General features: G+C 50.2%; 9 protein-coding genes across 9 annotated transcripts; 6 read left to right on the top strand and 3 right to left on the bottom strand.

Moving 5' to 3' along the window:
- Nucleotides 1-315: 315 nt before the first annotated feature.
- Nucleotides 316-2,894, top strand: M436DRAFT_70124 (Mak10-domain-containing protein; the record flags this gene model as incomplete). Its single annotated transcript, XM_013575804.1, has 5 exons — nucleotides 316-472; nucleotides 586-653; nucleotides 707-838; nucleotides 892-1,584; nucleotides 1,650-2,894. The coding sequence occupies 5 exons, from the start codon at nucleotides 316-318 to the stop codon at nucleotides 2,892-2,894; spliced, it is 2,295 nt and encodes a 764-aa protein (XP_013431258.1).
- Nucleotides 2,895-3,739: 845 nt separating this feature from the next.
- Nucleotides 3,740-4,615, top strand: M436DRAFT_78967 (uncharacterized protein; the record flags this gene model as incomplete). The annotated part of the gene is made up of 1 exon (XM_013576010.1): nucleotides 3,740-4,615. The coding sequence occupies one exon, from the start codon at nucleotides 3,740-3,742 to the stop codon at nucleotides 4,613-4,615; it is 876 nt and encodes a 291-aa protein (XP_013431464.1).
- A 1,433-nt stretch (nucleotides 4,616-6,048) lies between these two features.
- M436DRAFT_37340 (Hus1-like protein) lies at nucleotides 6,049-7,342 on the bottom strand (the record flags this gene model as incomplete). The annotated part of the gene is made up of 4 exons (XM_013575160.1): nucleotides 6,049-6,155; nucleotides 6,206-7,038; nucleotides 7,144-7,249; nucleotides 7,300-7,342. 4 exons carry the CDS (start codon nucleotides 7,340-7,342, stop codon nucleotides 6,049-6,051), a joined length of 1,089 nt encoding a protein of 362 aa, XP_013430614.1.
- Nucleotides 7,343-7,543: 201 nt separating this feature from the next.
- On the bottom strand, nucleotides 7,544-9,412 carry M436DRAFT_37260 (amino acid transporter; the record flags this gene model as incomplete). The annotated part of the gene is made up of 2 exons (XM_013575141.1): nucleotides 7,544-8,353; nucleotides 8,408-9,412. 2 exons carry the CDS (start codon nucleotides 9,410-9,412, stop codon nucleotides 7,544-7,546), a joined length of 1,815 nt encoding a protein of 604 aa, XP_013430595.1.
- An 880-nt stretch (nucleotides 9,413-10,292) lies between these two features.
- On the top strand, nucleotides 10,293-11,740 carry M436DRAFT_61001 (uncharacterized protein; the record flags this gene model as incomplete). Its single annotated transcript, XM_013575659.1, has 3 exons — nucleotides 10,293-10,599; nucleotides 11,127-11,267; nucleotides 11,319-11,740. 3 exons carry the CDS (start codon nucleotides 10,293-10,295, stop codon nucleotides 11,738-11,740), a joined length of 870 nt encoding a protein of 289 aa, XP_013431113.1.
- Nucleotides 11,741-12,057: 317 nt separating this feature from the next.
- On the top strand, nucleotides 12,058-13,273 carry M436DRAFT_38455 (uncharacterized protein; the record flags this gene model as incomplete). The annotated part of the gene is made up of 2 exons (XM_013575362.1): nucleotides 12,058-12,426; nucleotides 12,488-13,273. 2 exons carry the CDS (start codon nucleotides 12,058-12,060, stop codon nucleotides 13,271-13,273), a joined length of 1,155 nt encoding a protein of 384 aa, XP_013430816.1.
- Nucleotides 13,274-13,673: 400 nt separating this feature from the next.
- Nucleotides 13,674-14,546, top strand: M436DRAFT_9280 (uncharacterized protein; the record flags this gene model as incomplete). Its single annotated transcript, XM_013575091.2, has 1 exon — nucleotides 13,674-14,546. A coding segment is annotated over one exon (873 nt), but the record flags the coding sequence as incomplete, so codon positions are not given.
- A 322-nt stretch (nucleotides 14,547-14,868) lies between these two features.
- M436DRAFT_37944 (aminotriazole resistance protein) lies at nucleotides 14,869-16,464 on the top strand (the record flags this gene model as incomplete). Its single annotated transcript, XM_013575269.1, has 1 exon — nucleotides 14,869-16,464. One exon carries the CDS (start codon nucleotides 14,869-14,871, stop codon nucleotides 16,462-16,464), a length of 1,596 nt encoding a protein of 531 aa, XP_013430723.1.
- Nucleotides 16,465-17,194: 730 nt separating this feature from the next.
- On the bottom strand, nucleotides 17,195-19,323 carry M436DRAFT_60997 (uncharacterized protein; the record flags this gene model as incomplete). The annotated part of the gene is made up of 2 exons (XM_013575658.1): nucleotides 17,195-17,234; nucleotides 17,297-19,323. The coding sequence occupies 2 exons, from the start codon at nucleotides 19,321-19,323 to the stop codon at nucleotides 17,195-17,197; spliced, it is 2,067 nt and encodes a 688-aa protein (XP_013431112.1).
- Nucleotides 19,324-20,912: the final 1,589 nt, after the last annotated feature.

Raw genomic sequence — 20,912 nt, 5'->3', positions numbered from 1 at the left:
CCCGAAATGCCATGAATGCTATCATCAGTCGCCATTACTAGTGCTTCGTTCTGTTACTGTCTTTGAATGTCTTCTATGCGCGCCTTAAAGTGACGTTCCCATCCCAAAATTGTGTATATACCGTGACTCTCTCAATAAGCTGAAAAGAGTACTACTCGTGCAGCCAGTCATGCCAAATCGTAAAGCCATCAGCCATCATTGTCAAACAAATCCCATCTCGATTGCGAAGCCGCTCCAAACGCCGCTCAACAGACCTCCGACTAGTGATATCCAACACTATTTGGCATCCATAATTCGACCCCTGGCCAGCACATCATGCAACCAGATCTGACGCGTCTAAATCTGGGAACTGGTGCTGTCCAGCCTGCCATGTCTTCGATACACAACGGAGGCGTCACACGATCATCTCAATATGTGCCGCGACAAATGACGGTCAGAGATATCACTAAGGAGTTTTCAGATGCTTCTGCAGGTATGTTTTTGATTCTTGAACTACATGTCACGCGATCTCTTGTTCTCTCGCACTATAGAAATCATCTACGTGATTTGCAGAGAGTTTTTATGGTTTGCTGATTGGCATGTTAGAATTGCAGCAGGGACAATTGGTCAAGGATGACTTCTTTACGCTCTTTGAGGCTGTCGGCGCGCTCGAGGCATGTCTTTTTGCTTCCTCCGTTTCTGGACTTTCTGCTAACGCCTAGTCTAGATCATGGATCCCAAAATGGACAGCGGGTTGTTGATACCAGACAAGGATGCTGCGGTAGACAATTTCGACCCACTGCAAAACATGCTGCCTGAGGAGATGATTGGCATCATGGACCAATTGCTCTCTTTCGAAGTACGTCGAGTTGATTATCTTGAATTGGTGTGAGATTCTGACACGAGCTCTAGATGGCCTGGCACCAAGGATACGCCCTTTCTCAGACATTGTTCACCTCCCTTCACATGTACTCTCTGCTCACGCCATACTATCGACCGCTCAATGCTGTTCTGTTTGGCCGAAAGAGAACGAGTCCCGAGAACCCGCATCCACTGATCAGCAGCGTCCTTCGAGCATTCTGTCTCGGTATCATCAAGTCTTGTGATGCTGTCATCCAGGAGATCACCTCTGAGCACTACTACGAGGAAGAGGATTTTGTCACTCAGACTTTTACTCAGTACATGTTGAATGATGTCAACAATGAGGAAGTCATTACAGAGCTGCACGGCGCCTTGGTCATCCTGGATGCGCAGAAGTTGTCTGAAGATGTAAAGCATGCACTTGAGCAGCGTTTGCTGTTGCGGGTTCATCTCCTCGAGGCTCTGGAGCCGTTGAGCCATGTTGAGGTGGTCGACAAGACTGACATGTGGAAGGCAGTACTCGACTCTCTGGAGAAAGTGAATGACACCGGCAAGCTGGGTAAGGCAAGACCTGACCTGTTCTCTGAACGAGTACAGAGACATCTGGCCAGCAACACACCTCCTACTCCTATGATCAAGACGAGCTGGGAGGAGGCGTATCCTCGCTTCAAAAGACTGGCCGAGGACAACATTGAAGCCCACCGATTTGCTAGTATCGAAGATCCCAGCCCCTTGAATGTGACTGTAAGTTCAAGTCCTCCATGCCATGTTTCTTTGCTTGTGAGGCTGACGAAACATGACAATTCCAGCGTTTCGCATGGGACTTCTCCAATCGCAATCCTCAACCTTCTACTTACTCACGATCTGTAATGCAAGGCCTACTCTTCAAAGGCCAAAAATTACTCGCCCAGACTCCTCACCTCTCTCTTCTCCTCGAAGACATACGTAGTCTCTCCATGTCCGGAGACCCCCTTCTCAGCCCATCAAACTGGGAGGTCGAACTGCCAACAGATCACCGCTTCCTATCTTCCCGCATCATCGACGAATTCATGGCCAAAGCACTGGATGAGTACATCAACATCCCACGCATGATACTCCAGAACCGCTGTCGCATGAGACGAACCTTCTGCCAAAGCGTTTCCGTACTAGATGGCCTGCAAGCCGAAGCCGAAAATGCAGATGCCGAACTCCACTCTTTGTTCCCTGCTGCTGCCGCGTCGCCGCTAGAGACTTTTTATCCTTTGGCTGCTTGGGCATATTTCCACAAGCTGAGGGTCATGGAGTGGAGTTTGCAGCTTGGCTTTGAGCTTGATGTGTATCAAGATCAGGAAATGGCTTATTTGTATCGCTTTCTGGGGTTTGTGGCTGCGACAAGAGCAGAGCATTTGCAACATATTGATCTTTATCTGCACTTGAGGCAGAGAAAGTATAGGAAGCAAGGGAATGCTGTCATGGCTGAGCAAGTTGCTTCGTCACAGGCTTCTATCGCTTTCCTCACTGCCAATGCGACGTGCATTGCGGAGTTTGCGAGTGCGTTGGCGTCACTTTACGCTTTGCTGTACAGTCTGCATCTCATCAAGCATTTGGACGATGGAGAGGTCTACTCTACGTCCGCTCTTCGCCATGAGCTTCGCATGAAACCGTATCTCCCCATCGGCACACCCACCCTGCCTTCGTCAGAAGATATGGAAGCATCGACCCTGCTCTCTCCCGACGCAACCTTCTCTGCCATCATTACCACCATCTCCTCCCGTTTAGCTGCCGCCAAAACAGCGCTCTCAGCATGGAAGTCCACAGATGCCGCAACCGGAAACTACCGCGGTTGTGAAAAGGCATTTAAGCAGGAAGTGCAAGGTGTGTTGGGTAGTATCGTTGCTACGGGCATTGTGGTTTCTTTGTTGAAGAAGACGGTTGAAGAGTGTGGGTTTAGAGCTGTGAGAGATGTAGAGGGGCGAGAGGAGGAAGTGAAGAAGAAGGTGAAGGTGGAGGTTGTGGGAGAGAAGAGGTACTCGGGTTTCTGGGCTGTTCCGAAGGTTGTTGGTGTGACGAATTAGATGCAACACACTAGGGAAGGAGTGATGTTCCCATGTGCGACAAGACTTTGATTACGGCATCGGTTCGTGGAAAAAACAAGATACCTTTTTACCAGCAGTCAATGCCCCAGGCAAGATCTCGCTACAAGCAAAGGCAGGAGGGATGTTGCTGATATGATGTTACAGCAGAGAACAACTTCGACCACATCACTCGTCTCATCAGGCAAGGTCCTTCAGATGCGTCTGATTCATCATCTCTATGCATCGTTGCTCCAAGTATAGCCACCCTTCATCGAACGTACTGTCAAAAGCATGCAATGAAAAGCCATAACAAAAGCAGGGAGGTAGTCTACTCACGTGTGATATCCTGAGTCATAGATTGCTCAAAGCGGCTGCTGCTTCTCTTGACGCTTTTTAAAGTCATCGGAATGTTTGAGTATGCACCCCTTTCCTTGTCAACTCCTTGTATCATGTCATATGTTGTTTCTACAACTGGTGACAATGGCAAACACTCATGATACGACATCGATACAGTAATCAGTAATAGCATGCATATCCAGGTTTCCCCTCCGACTACATACAGGGTGAAGATAAAGCTATCGAAAATGCACAGTCGTTTCCAGACAGTAGGGATGTTCGGGAGAGCCACTGTTATCACGACTCTCAGTTGATACCTTATATCTCTCGAAGCCACTGTGCATCTCCATAGCTGCATGTCGCTGCATGCTCCTGCCCAGAAAAATGGTCCCAGCAGCACTGCCTTGGCGCCATCCTGCCGACCTCGGAGTAACACCTTGAAGCAACATGTCAATTCGGTATACCACTTCCAACACAAAAACACTTCATTCTGAGTCCAATCCACAACGATGTCCAACAACCCCACCGGAACACCTCTAACCCTCCCAAACGCAACACAACACAATTTCACGAACCCTCAAACTGGCCTTAATTACCGCATCCAAATCTCTTGGCCTTTGAACTGGGACCGCACGAAACAACTCTGCAACTCCAAGATCCCAGTCATCTATATCCTAGACGGCAATACTCTGTTTCTTACAGCAACAGAAATTCTCTGGCGAAGCTCAAGCAACACTTTTTACCAAGGCGGCGGCATCGTAGTAGGGATCGGATATCAAGATATCCCTACTGAGACTGGGAGTTTGTATAGTAGCCAGAGAAACACAGATTTGACGATCAGCGAGCATGAGGTACATGCTGGATTAGGTGGTGCCGATGCTTTCCTCGAATTCATTGGCGAGGAAGTGAGGCCGTTGGTGAGGAAGCAATTCACGGATGTCAGTATTGATAAGGAGGCTATTTTCGGACACTCCTTCGGTGGATTGTGTGTCTTGCATGCGCTGTTCAGCAGACAGGGAGGTATTTTCGACGCTTATTTTGCAGCCAGTCCTTCCATATGGTGGGATTTGAAAATTGTCAGAGAGGCGGAGGACTTCTGCAGCCGCAAAGAGGAAGGACCGGCAGAGCGTTTGTTGCAGCTGTCGTATGGGTCCCTGGAAGACAAGCCGTCACAGCATCACTCGGAGTCGGAAAGCGAGTTCGAGGAGAGGGTGAAGCAAAGCACGGGACGCAAGATGGGAGAGAATGCTGTTGTAATGGAGAAGATGTTGCAGCAAAGCAGGAAGCTGAAAAATCTATCCATTGTCGAATTCGAAGGTGAGGATCACCTCACTGTCGCAACTTCCGCGTTACTCAGGGCCATGAGTACGTTTCTGGACCACTGATCACTTCTTTAGGACCATAGCAATGCACAGTTATGTTCAGAAAAAGGGTGTTGCCAGAGAGAGAATACGAACGCTGCTATCTGCACAGACTCACAGTGGAAAGCTTGAGATTCTCGAAGTATTTGTGCACTTCTATGAGCTGTCGGTGGTCACGAAAGCTAAGTTGGGAGCTCTGATGACCATCACGCACGTGGGCCAAACTCTGTATCATGACTGAAATCGTGACTGATTATCGGCGCTCAAACTTGCTCACTGCCGAGTCATCTCTTCTACTCCTCTCCAACTTCTGACTTCTTTTCTTTCCAAATTCCTTCTTCTAGAGTAATCTACAACAGAACACAAAGATATGGAGCTCCACAACAACACTGGCTTGACTGTATCTCAGCCCTGTTGCTGCACTTATCAAGGGGGTCCTCTGACATAGGAATCAAGCAGCAATCCACAATCTGGTTGTAGGCTATCTGAGAACAACGCTGACAGTCAAGCACCGCCACCGTATTCCAATCTGGATCCCGATTCTTACGTGAGTGACTGGGTACAGCACGACAGCCGGATCTTTTGGGTCCGCAGTATCAAACGACGTGGCAAGACTCGGTATCAATACAGCATCGAGAAGAACGACGCCTTTCCTTGGGCTGGGAATGGGAAAGCCTTCTTCACCTGTGGCAGGATCCCTCGCGAGGGTCATAGCGAGGAAAGCATCAGAGCTATCTGTGAGAGCACTGTTATGCTGCTGGACGCCCACCGTCACGATTGTTCAACTTGCACGGTACATCACATACAGACTGATTGACGTGGTTGCACACCGAGCATATCAGGCCACCATCTCAGAGATTCTATGACCCGTCATAATATGGCTTGCTCGTGCAAATGCTTTGACATCCACGTTCCACCGCGTCAGGCACTAGCCACGTCTACAGCCTTTGAAGGCGCTTCACAAGGAGCCGAGGGATGCCAACACCGTCCACCGAACCCAGCATGGGAGTCGGAAGTCTTCAGCGGCCAATTCTACTGGTTCCGTACAATACCGCAACGCGGTCGAACTCACTTTCAATGTGAAATCAACACAAAAGAAGGAATTTGCCGCTATAACGAAGAACCAGATCTCATGTTCACTTGTCAAATGGAGCCCCGAGTAGGTTACACTCAGGGAGCGGTCAGAAGGACTTGTAAAAACGTGGCTTTGGCCCTGAAACAACATTGGGGGGCCGATGGCGAACATTGCAGTGTCTGTGACTTTTGTCAAAGACAGTCTAGCATCACAATGCAGAAAGATCAACCAGAGTTGGTGCAATCCACTGAGAGCCCCACTTTCAACCACACACCTGGGGCTCTCAGTGGAGGTATACAGTATATGCAAAACACTGTGCATTTTTACAAGCACACGAGTATGAGCGAGTACAGAAGAGAGGTAGCACACTACTGTCATACAACTATTGACTGTATGAACTGATGTAGTATGTTATCACCGATTCTGGGCCAGCCGCATCCTCGTTCGTGAGATAGACATATAATATCAAGGCATGCTCATCGCAAAAGCCTAGGATTCGTTAGTATGCGTGTACCGTGAGCAATGAGAATAGAGCTTACAGGCAATGACTCGTCCACCCACTCTGCCAATGCCCAGTACCTTGCCCCAGTCCTTGCCATCCAATCTCACCACTGCCCAGCCTTCATCACTGATGCCCTCGGGATCACCTCGCGTTCGCATTCGAGTACTCGGATGTTGTGCGATACCCTCCTCACCGCCTTCGATCGTCTGAGGATCCAATTCGGGATTGTTAAGCCCTGTCCACTTTGAGCTGATATCCATGGCGTCGGTCTTCAGCCTTAATCTTAAGCATCCGTGCATGTTGGCGCTTAACTCCAGTTTCGGTGCCCGCGCTGTGTTGCCTCGAAAGCCCGTGGATCCGTTCGGCGTTTTCATGCTCGAGACGGCGAGCTTGGTGAAGCGATCGGAGATGGACTTGAGCTGCAGTAGTGGTGGAAGCTGAATGTGAACGTCCGGCTCTCTAGCCCGGGGTTCGCTGAGGCCTGCTACCACGGCTGGCGAAAGGACTTTGATGGGGATGTCTTGAGTGATGATGGTTTCTCTATTTGGACGATCGTAGACAGGCTCGTCGAGCTCGTCTGTGAGGAATGGGTTGCCGAACTCGTCGTCTGTGGGGTAGCCCGGATCGTAGCCATGTTGGTCTGGTGGAGCGCTGTGTGCTACCGGCTTGGGTGCACCGGCGAAGATGGCGGTTGTGATTGTCAAAGAAAGAAGTGGGATGTTGTTCTTCTTGGTCAGACGGATGGAAGCATGGCTGGCATTTTGAGCCGACTTGAGCGCTCGGTGTAGATTCTGTAGCGGCACTTCAAGGTTGATTGTGTTGTTCTCTGCTGCAGACTGGATGGTGTATGTTTCGAATATTTGATCCTTCCTGAAATTAGTCTCCCGTATAGCATGGCAGAGGATATACTGACAATCTCGAGTGCACTAGTTCGAGGTCAGATCATAGATGGCAAGGACTGTTCTTTGAACTTACGCCCAGACCGATGAGCCATTATCAGGAATCACAGTGAAGCGAACATCTTCGTTGCTCAACTTGACCCAAGCGACTGGTCCCAATGACGCGAGTGAAGCTGTCAATTCTGGGAGAAATGTCAAAACTTGTTATTTCTCACAAGTCACATACACTTACTCGTAAACACATTGTTGTTCTGTATATCTGCTCGAAAACGCATAATGACTCTTTTTGTGTGTGATTAAGATGGAATTGAACGCCACATTGATGGTCAAAGATTCCATGGAGCTTTGGCTGGAGGTCGGACGTGTCTCAGGCAGCGTCATCAAGCGCGAGGTCACGTGTTTGCAATTCGGATCAGGAAGGATCATGATCTCTCTCAATTCCAAGTCGTGCATGTCTTGTCTATACATTAATTCAATCATCGTCGTGTCCATCGTTCCCAGAACTTCCACTTGATTCCTTGTTGTCTCCCTTGGCCGTTCTTGCCCTTCATTCTCCATGCATACAATGGGAATCCAGCAAGGATGAAAGCTACTACTAAAAGCGTCTGCAGTGGCTGTGCAAAGACAGCTCTACTAAGCAAGAACAAGCTGACGCAGCAGAAAATGATTGGCGTTGTGATCCAGCACTTATATGGTCGTTCGAGGTCGGGCTCCTTGACGCGGAGAACGATGAGGCCAAGAACCGTGAAGAAATAGAAAGTGTATCCAGCAACTCCGTAGAATGTTGTAAGAGTTCCAAAACTCCCCACCACAACATATATCATAGTCAGAGCTGCATTGAGCATCATAGCATATGCTGGTGTGTAAAACAAGCCGACTCCGTCATCGGCGATGAATTGCGTCAAGCGAGATACTCGAGATGGGCGGTATGGAAGACGGACAGCGCTGGCCTTGGTAAAGCCAATCTGACCAAAGAAGGCGGGCAGCCATCCTTCTTTGCCAGCAGCGTAGACAAGACGCCCGGAGGTGAAAGTGGTCGCATTTAGACTGCCAAAGCATGATCCAGCTACGACCAGTGCAAGAACGAAAGATCCTACTGGGCCAAGAACAAAGCGACCGAATGCTACAGCAACAGTGTTGGACGAATTGATCGTTGCTAAAGGCAAGACCAAAAAGTAGGCAATATTGGCGAGCAAGTACGATAGGACCACCGTAGACAGCGAAGTGTGGATGGTCCGTGGGAGGTCTTTCTGCGGATTGATGAACTCTCCAGCAACGTAGTTGACCTATGATGCGTTAGCATGATTTATATCAGAGGTGCGACAAGACGGTAAGCATACATTGTCCCATCCATCGTATGCCCAGAGACCAGCATAGATAGCAACCGCCCAGTTACTGGCGTCGTTCTTAGTGCCGTCTACCCAGAAAGAAGAGTGCTTCCATTCTTTCGACACATTCCCCTCAAAGCTCCAGCCCGTGATGGCTACAACAACGCCTGCGACGGTAACCCCAGCCAATGCGAAGAATTTGAGAAGCACGAATACATCAGTGCTGCGTGTACCGACTTTTGTGGAGACACAATTGAGAGCAGTGACGAGCACGACTCCAGCTATGGCGACAGCCTTGTTGATCCAGGTACTTGCATCCATGGCATCTGCACCGATAAAAGCTCTGACCGTGTATTCGCCAAAAATGATGGCGACGATGGCAGCCGAACCGGGCTTCAGTACGACGACAGCGCACCAGGTGAAGAGGAAGCCGGCCCATTCACCATAGATCTTGCTCAGGTAGATTTGCGCACCGCCATTGAGCGGCATAGCACTACCGAGCTCTGCATAGCTCGAAGCACCGGTCCAGGCAAGCAGACCTGCGATGACCCATACTACCAAGGCAGCGACAGGAGAGCCGGCATTGATGTTGACCTGAGCAGGAGACGAGAAGATGCCAGAGCCAATGATGAGGCCAACAACCAGCGACAGACCGCCTTTCCACAAGGTCAATGTTTTGTGTCTTTCCAAGCTTCCTTCTCCTCCTGCTGGCATGGGCTGTCCGCTCGGGGCGCCTATGGCGGTGTATCCTGCTCCTGGACTCGACAAAGGAAACAATGCGGGAGCAAAGTCGAAAGCGGAGGACACCGAGTATGATCTGTTCATCCGACCGCCATTGCCTCGACTGCTGGGACCAAGGGTTCCAAGATGGTCATGGTCAAAGGAGAGGTTGCGCGACGAGGGCACGCCCGAGGCCGACGAGTCGATGCTGTCACGCGAGTTGTGGTCCGAGGAAGCGAGAGAAGCCAGTTCCAACGAGTCGCGCTCGAACTGGCGAGGGGGTGCGAGTCCGGCCATGCAAACAAGCAAAGTCAGCTAATCGTGTAACTGCTGTGTTATTGTATCATCGCTCGAGTCGCTCGCAGCAAAACAAACTTGTCGGCCGCAAAGACCGAAGTTTGTTCAGGAGACGATGCTGCTCCGCATTGGGCAAGTTTCAGGGTCTCTGTGTCATGACGTGGGGTCTTTTTGTTAGACCGCTCGAGGCCGCTGCAATCGTCCTTCAATAACATCAAACACCGACAAACATGACATTGTGCCTATCTTCGTTGCGTCGAGCTTCCTATGTTCAGTAAAGTGCAGGTCCAACTGGGGAGAGCCTTCCTTCTGTCCCGTAAGGATCGCCGAAGCCACAAGAGCATACAGCTCGCTCCTCATGCAGCGACAACGCAATTCGCCTGTCGCGTCAGAGCAAGACGGGGAAGATCCTCCAGGATAATATCCAGGTCGTGAGATATCGCGTATGCTTCTTCACCTTCAGCAGCGGTCCTCATGCATGTCACTACAGATTGGCGTTCATTTGGCTGCGACTCTGATGCATGCCACGTCTTCGATCTACAACAACGCCTTTTCCGAGGAGAGCAAACACAACAATACGTGGCACATGGACCCGGGCCTTTTTATTGAACTATGAACGGCTGTCATGCCTCTACTCGTCTTTACAGTACTTATACGACACGTGAAGTACAGCTACTTGTCGAGTTATTCTGCCGCCATCTCCCGAGCTTCTCAGGTGAGTTGGGCATCAGGGATATACACGCTACCTATGATCGATTGATATGTCAATATACGAGGTTTGTATATTGGTGTGGTCTTGCCGATGGTCTCGCTACTGTGTTATCCTCACGAACCTTTAACCGGCCGCTGTTGCCATACTATTGCTCACACTTCAAACACCATGGGCATATCGTCCTCCAAGTCGAGTACTATCACCGTACGGCCGAGTGCTGCTGATGCCGCACCTGCTGCTGCTGAGGAAGCCGCTGGCGAGATAGAAGAGGAGAAGGTCACGGTAATCATACTTGGTCCTCGGTGGGTGCGTGACAAAAACACAGGGCAACAATATGTCGAAAAGAATAGACGAAGAGACGACATGCTTGAACGGCGTGGTGAAGTAACTCATGTTCTACGTGAACAGGGCAAGAGATTTTTCACGAGACACAAAGACGGAACTATGCAAATGGATCCCAGACGGGCACCGATTGGTAGGTGAAAGGAATTGAATGTCACTATAGCACACTGCTGACTCTGAGCAGGTGAGGCTGTTATTGTCGAGGTTCCAGCAGAAGCCCCTGCAGTCACAGTTGTTGCTCCAGTCGCTGTTGCTGCTTGAGAGCGAGCGTTAACGCCTGCAATTGAGAGGATGGATCAAGATCGGCTCTCAAGCACGAGATATCTTACCCTGCGTGCTGCCGCCTCTCATAGTGTAGCCCGCAGAAATACACAAAGCTCTTCAGACCGGAGCATTATCCACGGAGAGGCGACACGATGTGCGTATCTCCATGGCTATACCTCTTATCTACGAAATAACTGTGCATTCTCATAGTCCGTACTATGACTATGCGTCGACGTGAAAGATTTGGACTGTATAGTGAAGCCACGTGAAGGAAAGAGCACTAGTACACAGTGCAGTCAATGTTAGGAAAGAGCGCCGCGGATAACTTTCCCTCTCAACAAAGTCAAGCATTTCACGAGAACACAACCGGATCATTCCACAACATCAATTTTCTAGGTACCTTTGACCTGCAACACCTAATGCAGAGCTCATCAATCTCGGATGAGCAGTCTCATCGCTACAAAACACGACCTTCGCAGGCGGTTCGGGAGAGCAGACCATCACTAGGCATCGAAGAACTATGGAATCTGACATCTGGTATGCTAGCATGATCTGTCTGGTTGATGGGCAACTACTGAACAGCAACAGCGAACATACAAGTTTTGGACGATCATCTACTGTCCGCTCATCCGACGTTCTCCACGCCGCCCGATAGACAGCAACCATGGGTCCGTATGGCCGTGTCCAAGAACACAGACGACAGCTTCCAAGCCATGCTTCTCGAGCGCGGGATACTTTTTGCCGAAACAAAATGCTGTCAGAGCCCGTATGAAGCAGTGTTGGAGATGTTCGAGCACACAGGTACACTGGTTGCCAAAGTGCTGGCAGGAGATGTGCGAGCATTGAGAACTGGAGGCCAGAAGGAGGACGAGACTGTCATGAGGTTGGATCTGATGCGGAGAAAGCCCGGAGAAAGTTTCGAGACGGCGTGTGAGCAGTGGACGGACGAGAAGGGACGAAGAAGATCCAGTGCGCAAGAGCTCGAGAAGGATGTCATGAGGGGTGTCTGATCTGAGATTGACTGGCGCGTGTTGATATGGAGATCAGAGTCATGAGTTTCTCTTCATGAGGTTCAGAATCCTTCTGGCGGCCATACTTCATTTACCTAATTCAGCTCTCCCTAACAAGCACGTCAAATTCAAATTCATTGTAGCTCTACAAGAAATGCAAGAGTGTTTATATGTGATGGCGGAGATGGCGGAGCCGAAGGCCGAGGAGTGGATTCATCTCGATGCTGACCAGGCCATGACGTTGACCGTGTCTCCATCATGTCCAAAATCATGTCGCCAGTTCGCTCTCTTTCTCACTTTCACAACAACTACACGCCATGGGACTAATTCTTAGGGGGACCAGGCTCGCGTCGCGCGTGCCCAGAACATCACTATGGACATCACAATACCGCAGCAAATCTCGAGCCACATACACAGTGCCCATTGCCCAACAGCAACCCGAGGACAAGCACCACATTCCGACACTCGACGAATGCCCTTCACCGACTTGCCAATGCAGGGAGACGCCCGAGGGCTTGGACATCGATCGTGAAAGCAAGCTCAATGGAACCATGCCGGCGTATGCTTTGCAGGTCATCGTGTCAACGGGCCGGACCGATTGGAAGAGCAGGATACAGGACGATGAGGACAGCGCCCTTGTCAATCAGTTGGCCAAATTCACTGGTCCCAAGGGCAAGTATTCTGATGTACGCACACACCTCAACACATCTATCATGCGCGACGTGTTGCTGACTCGTCTACTCATAGCCATACCACAATGTATCCGTCATCAACTCATCCATCCCGCCCACGCCTTTCAGAGACGCCGAACCGTCGACGCAACCTGCACAAAAGGCAAACACAGTCCCTGCCGCAAAACCAGGCTCAGATCCAGACATTGTCCCCCAAGACGTGCCTGAAAGCGCGCCCGCATCTGCCTTCCTCTTCCCAAGCTTCCAATACGTACCCAGCATCCCCACCGACGACAGTTCAGTCGAAACATTTGTCAAAGGCTTTGTCCTACCTCCGACTCTAAACCCACAACACGAGTTCTTGACCAGGAAAGAGAAGAACACAATTCTGCACGAACCCGACGCGCGTAGAGAGTTCCCCGGTGCACGATCGGTCCACGAGATTGTCGTCTTGATCTGTGGCCACGGCGGACGCGACGAAAGATGTGGAAAGATGGGTCCTATTCTTGCAGCAGAATTCGAGGACAAGTTGGCGAGACAGAACATTCCCGTCATCAGCGAGGCACCTCCTCACGAAACGGTGCGGCCCGACTACTCGATACAAGGGTACCAACCTGCAGCTAGAATTGGGCAGATCTCTCACATTGGCGGTCACAAGTGGGCTGGCAATGTGATTGTGTACATCCCACCTAGCTTCAAGAGCAACCCTCTTGCTGGCTGTGGTATCTGGTATGGCAGGGTGGAGCCTCAGCATGTCGAGGGTATCGTTGGAAAGACATTGATTGACGGCAAGGTCATCAAACCGCTCTTCAGAGGTGGCATCCGCGAGGGCGGCGAGATTCTGAGACTCGATATAGACTAGATATAGTGTATACCATGTACGATTACAATATGAACAGAAACGAACATGAATGGAAAATAACCATGTTGTCGTCATTGACATGTGAAAGCTTGGCGGATTTTGGTGTTCTGAGAAGCGAGCAACCAACTTTTGATCTGTTGCACATAGCATCACCATGCCTTGTACTCTTCGCCCTGGCCTCCGTCTTGCAGTCAGGCCGCGATGCTCTACGCTATTCCAGTCTCCAAACCTCCGTCGACAGTTTGCGCGAAACCAACATACATCGACTAACATTCACAATGCTCCCGTCAAGGCGAAACGCAGCTCTCTCCGAGGCATTGCAGCATCTGTCGCCTTCTTTACTACTGGCTGGTTCTTGAATGAGCACTACAATTTCATCTCCTTCTCCTCGCCGCAGCCTCTCAACAACCAGACTTTCACGCCTTTTGCACTCAAAAACAAAGAGACCGTCTCTTCCACCAGCTCCATATTCACTCTGTCGCAACCGCATATACCGAATGGCTCCTTTGACGATTGGTGGAAAAAGGGTGTCTGGAGCATAGAGATCAAACAACCTCAGCTCCAGATAGCAAGAGCATATACCCCTTTGCCTCCACTCGATGGCTCAGACCCCGACGCTTTGCGCCTGTTGGTACGCCGAGAGAAGAGAGGAGAGGTATCGGGATACTTGCATAGAAGACCTCTAGGCTCTGATGTCGAGATCAGAGGTCCTGCTGTCGAGTACGAGCTGCCAGACCATGTCGACCAAGTCGTCTTCTTAGCCGGAGGCACTGGTGTGGCACCTGCCATCCAGATAGCACATGCTCTGGGGGACAAGGCTCGCATTGCTGTGCTATGGGCAAACAGAGCAAGAGAGGATTGTCAAGGTGGCCAGAGTGATGATCCAGTCACACCGGGTTGGTATGCCACCTTCAGCAACCTCTTTTCGAACACTCAGCACCCCAATCAGGCTACCACTGCTGAGAAGAGCTTGATCGTGAAACAACTCGATGTACTCAAGCAAAACAATAAAGGACTCACCGTCGACTACTTTGTCGACGAAGAGAGCACCTACATCCAACCTCAGAGCGTGCGCAAGGCTGTCGCTCGACCCTCAGACCAAGTGGTGATTCCTGGTCAAGGCAAAAAGATCATCCTTGTATCAGGACCCGAGGGGTTCATCAACTACTGGGCTGGACCCAAGCAGTGGTTGAACGGTCGCGAAGTCCAAGGCCCACTGGGTGGTGCACTTGCACACATGGATCTCACAGACTGGCAAGTCGTCAAGCTATAAGAGTTCAATCACACCACTTGCCTGGCGAACAAACAGACTCACAAAAACAAAGCTCGCTTAGACTCACCATTTCCATGGATAAAGCTACCCATTTTCGGCAGGTCCATAAGCTTGTTCTTGCCGTTTTGTCTTACCGCATCCCCGCCACATTGCTTCTTGCCTTCCCCACGGCTTCGTTCCGTCAATCTCATGGCGTATTTGCAATCGTTGCACATACGCATCTTGAGTCTTTTTCATGACTCCCGCTCCTCTTTGTGACTCTCAATGCCTCGACCCAAGGAACATTGCATTCATTCATTGACACGTCATGTCGACTGTTGAGATGGCCGTCGCGCCAGTAGCCCCAGCTTCGGCAGCAACTAACACGGTTGACGAGAAAGCCGTCATTCCTTCCACAGTCGAGATTCCGAATCCTGAGGGTCGCCCATCATGTTTTAAATCAACGACACAAGAAGTGCTCTTTGTTCTCACGGCCACCATGGCCATAGCAATGGGCGCGTTCCTGAGCGGGGCTGTCGCTGTTATCTCTGCTTCTGTAGGAGCGGACCTAGGAATGACTACAGCAGAGATCACCTGGATAAGCTCAGCAAGCACATTGGCTGGTGGTGCTTTCTTACTGTTGTTCGGCAGACTCGCTGACTGCTTTGGACGAAAGTCAATGTTTGTTGGCTCGCTCTTCTTCTTTGCCGTCTTCGCCTTGGCTGCGGGCTTTTCCCAAACACCAATTACATTGGATGTACTCAACGGGATGATGGGGTTGATGACGGCAGCCTCTATTCCTCCTGCACAAGGACTTCTGGGCACTATCTACGAGCAACCTTCGAAGCGCAAGAACGCAGCTTTTGCGTGCTTCTCTGCTGGCAATCCTTTGGGCTTTGTGTTTGGAACCATCTTCTCTGGAATTGCTAGCGACATTTTCAACTGGCGAGCGAGTTTCTTCCTCCTGGCTATCATATACCTGGTGTTCAGCATCTTGGCTGTCTTTACAGTGCCCAAGGACACAACACCAAAGGAACCGTTCAACTGGGAAACGTTCCAGAAACTTGATCCCATTGGTGTCGTCTTGACTATTGCTGGAGTGGGCATGTTTTGCGCTGCGCTATCTTCAGGAGACACGGCATCTCATGGCTGGAAAACAAATTACATCATTGCCTTGCTGGTCATTGGCGCCTTACTCATGATCGCCTTTGTCTTCTGGGAGAACTACTATCCACACCCTTTGGTTCCAATGTCCATCTGGCTGGATAGGAACTTCTCGCTGGTCATTATTGTCTTGCTGCTTGGCTCAATGTCCTTCGCCGTCGCTGAATTCTTCCTGTCTCTATATATGCAGGAAGTCTGGAAATGGTCGCCGCTTATCACTGCAGTGCATCTACTCCCTATGGCCATCATGGGCATCATCGTCAACATAATCGCTGCTTTTATCATGCATAAAGTTAGCAACAAGGTGCTCATGCTCACCGGCTGCTTCGGATTCATCCTTTCCTTCACTCTCATCGCCGTTAACACAATCCACTCTTCTTACTGGGCCTTTTGCTTTCCGTCTTTCCTACTTGCAGTCGTGGGCGCAGACTTGGAGTTCAACGTCGCCAACCTGTACGTGGCGAGTTCGATGCCAAAGCATCAACAATCGATCGCTGGCAGTATCGTTCAGACCATTACCAAGCTTTGTCAATCTGTAGGCTTCGGTATCGGGACTGCGGTATTTAATGCAGTGGGAAGAAGTGCAAAGACTGGAGGGTACTGGGATAAGGAGACGAAACCTTATTCTGCCGTCTTTTGGTTTGCGACTGCGGCGAGTGGGATCAGTGTTTTGTTTGCGGTCTTCTTGACTATTGGGACGCAAGGAGGTAAAGAGAAGGAAGTTGAGGATGGTGGGGATGATAGGGACGAGAGGAGTGCAGAGGTGCAGAGATAGGCATGGTTGTTATAGTACGGCAAAGTCAGAGATGGCACACACAGGTTGAAATATAGAACCACAATGAAGCCATAGTATCAGATCTACAACAAACCCTTTACTCTCAGCGATTATCACACTACATGATGTACTCTTCATACTGGCCAGTCTCGTCGCCCTTGCTGAGCAGTTGCTGCTAGTTGAGATGCACAACGATGTCATGAAGGTCGACGGGAATGGAAGGCAGAAGAAGGTCTCTCGAAAGTTCAAATGTAAGAAACACGGACAAATGTATACTACTGTACACGGTCTCTTGTCTGACCTCCTTTGGATGATCATAGATCTAGGACTCCTCAGTCACTGGCTCGAGCAGGCCAGAGGGTGCATAAGTCTCTTCAAGCCATTGTTGTTGATCTTGTATCGTGAGATCAGGGGCACACTCATAGCCCGAGAGACTTGATTTATCGACAAAGCAAGCTAGAAATGCAAAGTCGACTAAAACAAGCGTAACAGATTGCTCAGATCAGAGAAGAGGGTCAAGAATACTGATGGGGAGTATAGGTAAAAGCGAACCAGGTTCTATCAAGTGATGAGAGCTATCTACCAAAAAAGAACGTTTCTACTTTTCGTTCACCGATCATTATTCCAGCTCAAAGTCGTTGAGATATCTCGAGATACCGTTCCAATCATTTACATCTTCCAAATGATCCGAGATCGCTGCTTCAATCGCTTCAAAATTGCTGCTGTTGCATCAAGAGGTTGGCTTGAAGGCACTCTGCACACTACCGTATCTATCACAAAGTCAGTAAATCATACTCAAAACAGAAAAAAGACAGCAAAGAAAAAACAATACCCTTGGGGACACTTTGATCCCAGCGCCACACTACCACTACGCATATAGCATGCTTTGGCCTGCGCACAAGCAATGTTGGTACAGTTGGGACTCATCACACTGCTCTTTCCTTGATATGTGTTGAAAACACTGGCCAGTGTCGTGTTCTTCGCAATCTGCTCAGAGACCTCGTGCCAGAATGTAGCATTCAAAGGGGCCTCAGCAGGCCAATTGATACTGGGACCATAAGCATCCCTGGTGTTGTATTCGAATTTGAAGGTCGGGCCAGTGGTATTGAGACCAGAGAAGGTCTCGACGTCGGAGTAATAAGTATACGCTTCATAGACGTTCCAGTCACCGGTATCGACGGAGTAGCTGCGGAAAGCGGAGTTGACGTTGGTCAGGGGAGTGATGCTGGGGCCTACCCACGCGGTCGTCAAGGCGTTACCAGAAGACTGGTTGGTTCCGTTGTTGGCATACCACACGTAAGCAAAATCCTCGTGCGTGTGTCCGAAAAACACGTTGGCGATTACATGCGGAGAGTAGCGGTCGATGATTTGGTAGAAAAGGTTGGTGGGGTTGGGCATCGGGTTCGTGCCGTCAAATCCACTGAGCACATGCCCCAAGATCCACACGCGCTCGCCAGCGTCTTCGGCGGCTTGGAGCTCCTGGATCATCCAGGCGAAAACACCGGACTTGTCTGGATTTTGGGTGTCGATTAAGTTCAAGAAGTTGGACTTGTACCAGAAATCGGTGTTGAAGGTGATGATACGCAGGCCTTGGGGTGTTTTGACGGAGTAAGCGCCGTAGTGCAAGCGAGCTTGCTTTGCAGCAGTTGCGTTGAGCCATCCTTCTTCATGCCAGAGTCCGGCAACGTGATCGAAGTTCCATGACATCTGCATGCCGAGGTCTCCCGGAAGACTGTGAGGTGCATCGATGGCTTCAGGGTTGGTGTCGTGGTTTCCGAGGACAGCGTAGACGGGTGCTTTGCCCATAAACTTCTTGAGCATGTCGTAGACTGACAGCTCTGCATACTCGACATATTCTCTGGAGAGTTCATTTTGGCTTTCATGACTGACCAGATCACCAGTGTAGATGCTGAACCCGAACGGGTTTTGTTCGCAGGTACCGGTGAGAGGACCAATGGAGTCCAGGGCTGCAAGTACCAAACCATAAGGGCTGTCACATTGGAAGTCACCATAGTAGGGCGCGGGAAGTGAGATTTCACCAGAAGGAAGTGCAGTGTTGAAGTTGTTGGCGCGGCAACAGAGCCCAGATGTACAGTTGGCTTCACTTCCGACAGCGTAACGAGGATCCAAATGGATATCAGACATGTGAAGTACCTTGATGCGATTACCACTAGCCTTGAGGATAGTGTAGTTGGTCGGCTTTGGCTTGGGGAAGAGTCCAGTGGTGTTCAACGGACTGGTCTTTGGCATAGAGCAGAAGTTGCTGGAAATCCTGTTGCAGATGTACTGTCCGTCCAGGCCAGAAACATCGGCCAAGGCTAGAATTTGCGTCCAGATGGCACCGAAGGTAGAGGCTTCAAAGTCTTCCTCGCAGGTCTCGTTGTTGTGGAGTTTGAACTGCTTGCAAAGTGATACCATAGCATCAGGAACCAGCTCAGGTGCCAGTTGAGCCGCAGTCTTCGCTACTGTCAAACCAGCGATACATTTTGAGCAGTTGGTGGTGAACTGATCGCTAATAACAATATCCTCGACCTGCGAGATGACGCTCTTGAGTACAGCTTGCTTGCCAGCCAAGGTGAGGTTGGCGATTGGAGGTGCATAGAAAACAGGATCTCTGTCTTCTTGCGGGATTGTGTTAGGAGAAGTCAGGTTCAAAGGGAAGGTGATGTTCAACACTGGATCGTAAAGAGCTGGCTGTGGCTCTGCTGTAGCGACAGGCTTGACCCAATAAGACGAGAAGACTGAGGTTGGGAAGCCAGAGGAAGCAACATGCGAAGACACTGCTCCAGACGGTATGTTCTGGGCATTAACAACACCTATACAAAGGGCCGCGGGGAAGAAGAGTTCACGCAAACCCATGATGAGCGCTTGTGGTAAGAACAATGAGATGGAGAACCAAATCCCGTGCAGAGCTGGGTGAAGGTCCATATGTACTCAATGCCTCTACCATCATACCTGTGGCAATCTCGACTTGAAGAGCCGTCGGTCCCGGTGATAGACCAGCCATTCGAGTGAAGACGCAATTGGCGGCCACGCTCGAAACACGTGCGCGGGAAAACGAGAGTTTGTCCCGCGATATGCTCCGCTATCGTCGACACCTACATCATTTGACGTACCCTCATCCATCGGAGCTGCATCTTCAATCTTTGACATGAAGCAAAGAAGACCAGAAGTATGCCTTGAAGCTGGATGGTAGTGGGATGATGGTAACCAGACAGCTGCCTCGTCACGAGCCAACTTGGCACAGGTCATCATCCTCGATCGACAGTCATACAAGCGGAGTGCCGGGACGACATTCCGCTGTGGCTGAAGTCCCGCAACCCTTCTGAACACGATCCATACTGGAGCAGAGTGTCGCGAAACAGAATCCCTTGGAGATTTGAAAGGCTTCTCGCCGTCAACATCTTGTTGCAAACGACATTGCGAAGAAGCATATGTTCTTAACGAATGCCTAGCCCTATCCCGGACCGACACTCTAGCCTTACTTCCTTCCTGTTCTCTTGGTATTGCTTCGCCAAACATCAACTCGTACAGAAGAACACGTACATCCTAAGAACAATACTTCACTATAAAACATTGCAATCCACATCTCTCTTCTCAAATTCGGTATCCTCATCTCTGCACTTCACTTTTTCCGATCATCTCAAATATGGAGCCCGCCAAATCCAAGAACGAAGCCATCATCGCTCGTGCCAAAGGCCTAGCCAATGTACCATGGTGCGAGGAGTATGAGAAAATGATCTCTGGTATGCTGTAAGTGCTGACCTTTTTCGCTTTCCTTTCTGCTTTTGACTGCAAGCAAACAACCGTCCTAAGACCATATTTACTAATTCCAATAGCTACAATGCTTTCGTCCCAGAACTCTTGACAGGCCGCTTCCGTGCTCGCAAGCTCGCATCACAATTCAATGCACCTATTCCAGATGAAATGACAGAAGAAGAATTGATGTCGCGCCGCGCCGATATCCTGAAGCAATTCTTTGGCTCTCTTGGCAAGAACAGTTTCATTGAGCCGCCTTTGAACGTCGACTATGGCTGCAACATTCTCATCGGTGATGACTTCTACTCAAACTTCGGGTCGGTAAACTGCTCGACCTTGCAATAGAAGTCACGCTAACATCAATCCAGGTTGACCATCCTCGATTGTTGCTTGGTGGAGATAGGCGACCGGGTCATGTTTGGCCCTGGCGTGAATATACTATCCGCGACTCATCAGACTGATGTACAGTCTCGCCGTGATGGTGTCGAGTTCGCGTTGCCCGTGTTCATAGGGGACGATTGTTGGATTGGCGGAAATGTCAGCATTCTGCCTGGCGTCACGATTGGCAACGGCTGTACTATCGGAGCAAGCTCGGTTGTTACAAAAAGCATACCGGCATACTCGGTGGCTGTGGGTTCGCCGGCTAGAGTCATCAAGAAGGTCGCAGAAGCAGAGCCTGTTTCTAAGTA

The sequence above is a fragment of the Aureobasidium namibiae genome, assembly GCF_000721765.1.
Source record: "Aureobasidium namibiae CBS 147.97 unplaced genomic scaffold scaffold_2, whole genome shotgun sequence".
Taxonomy (NCBI): Eukaryota; Fungi; Ascomycota; class Dothideomycetes; order Dothideales; family Saccotheciaceae; genus Aureobasidium; species Aureobasidium namibiae.
This window is presented reverse-complemented; position numbering and strand designations above follow the sequence as displayed.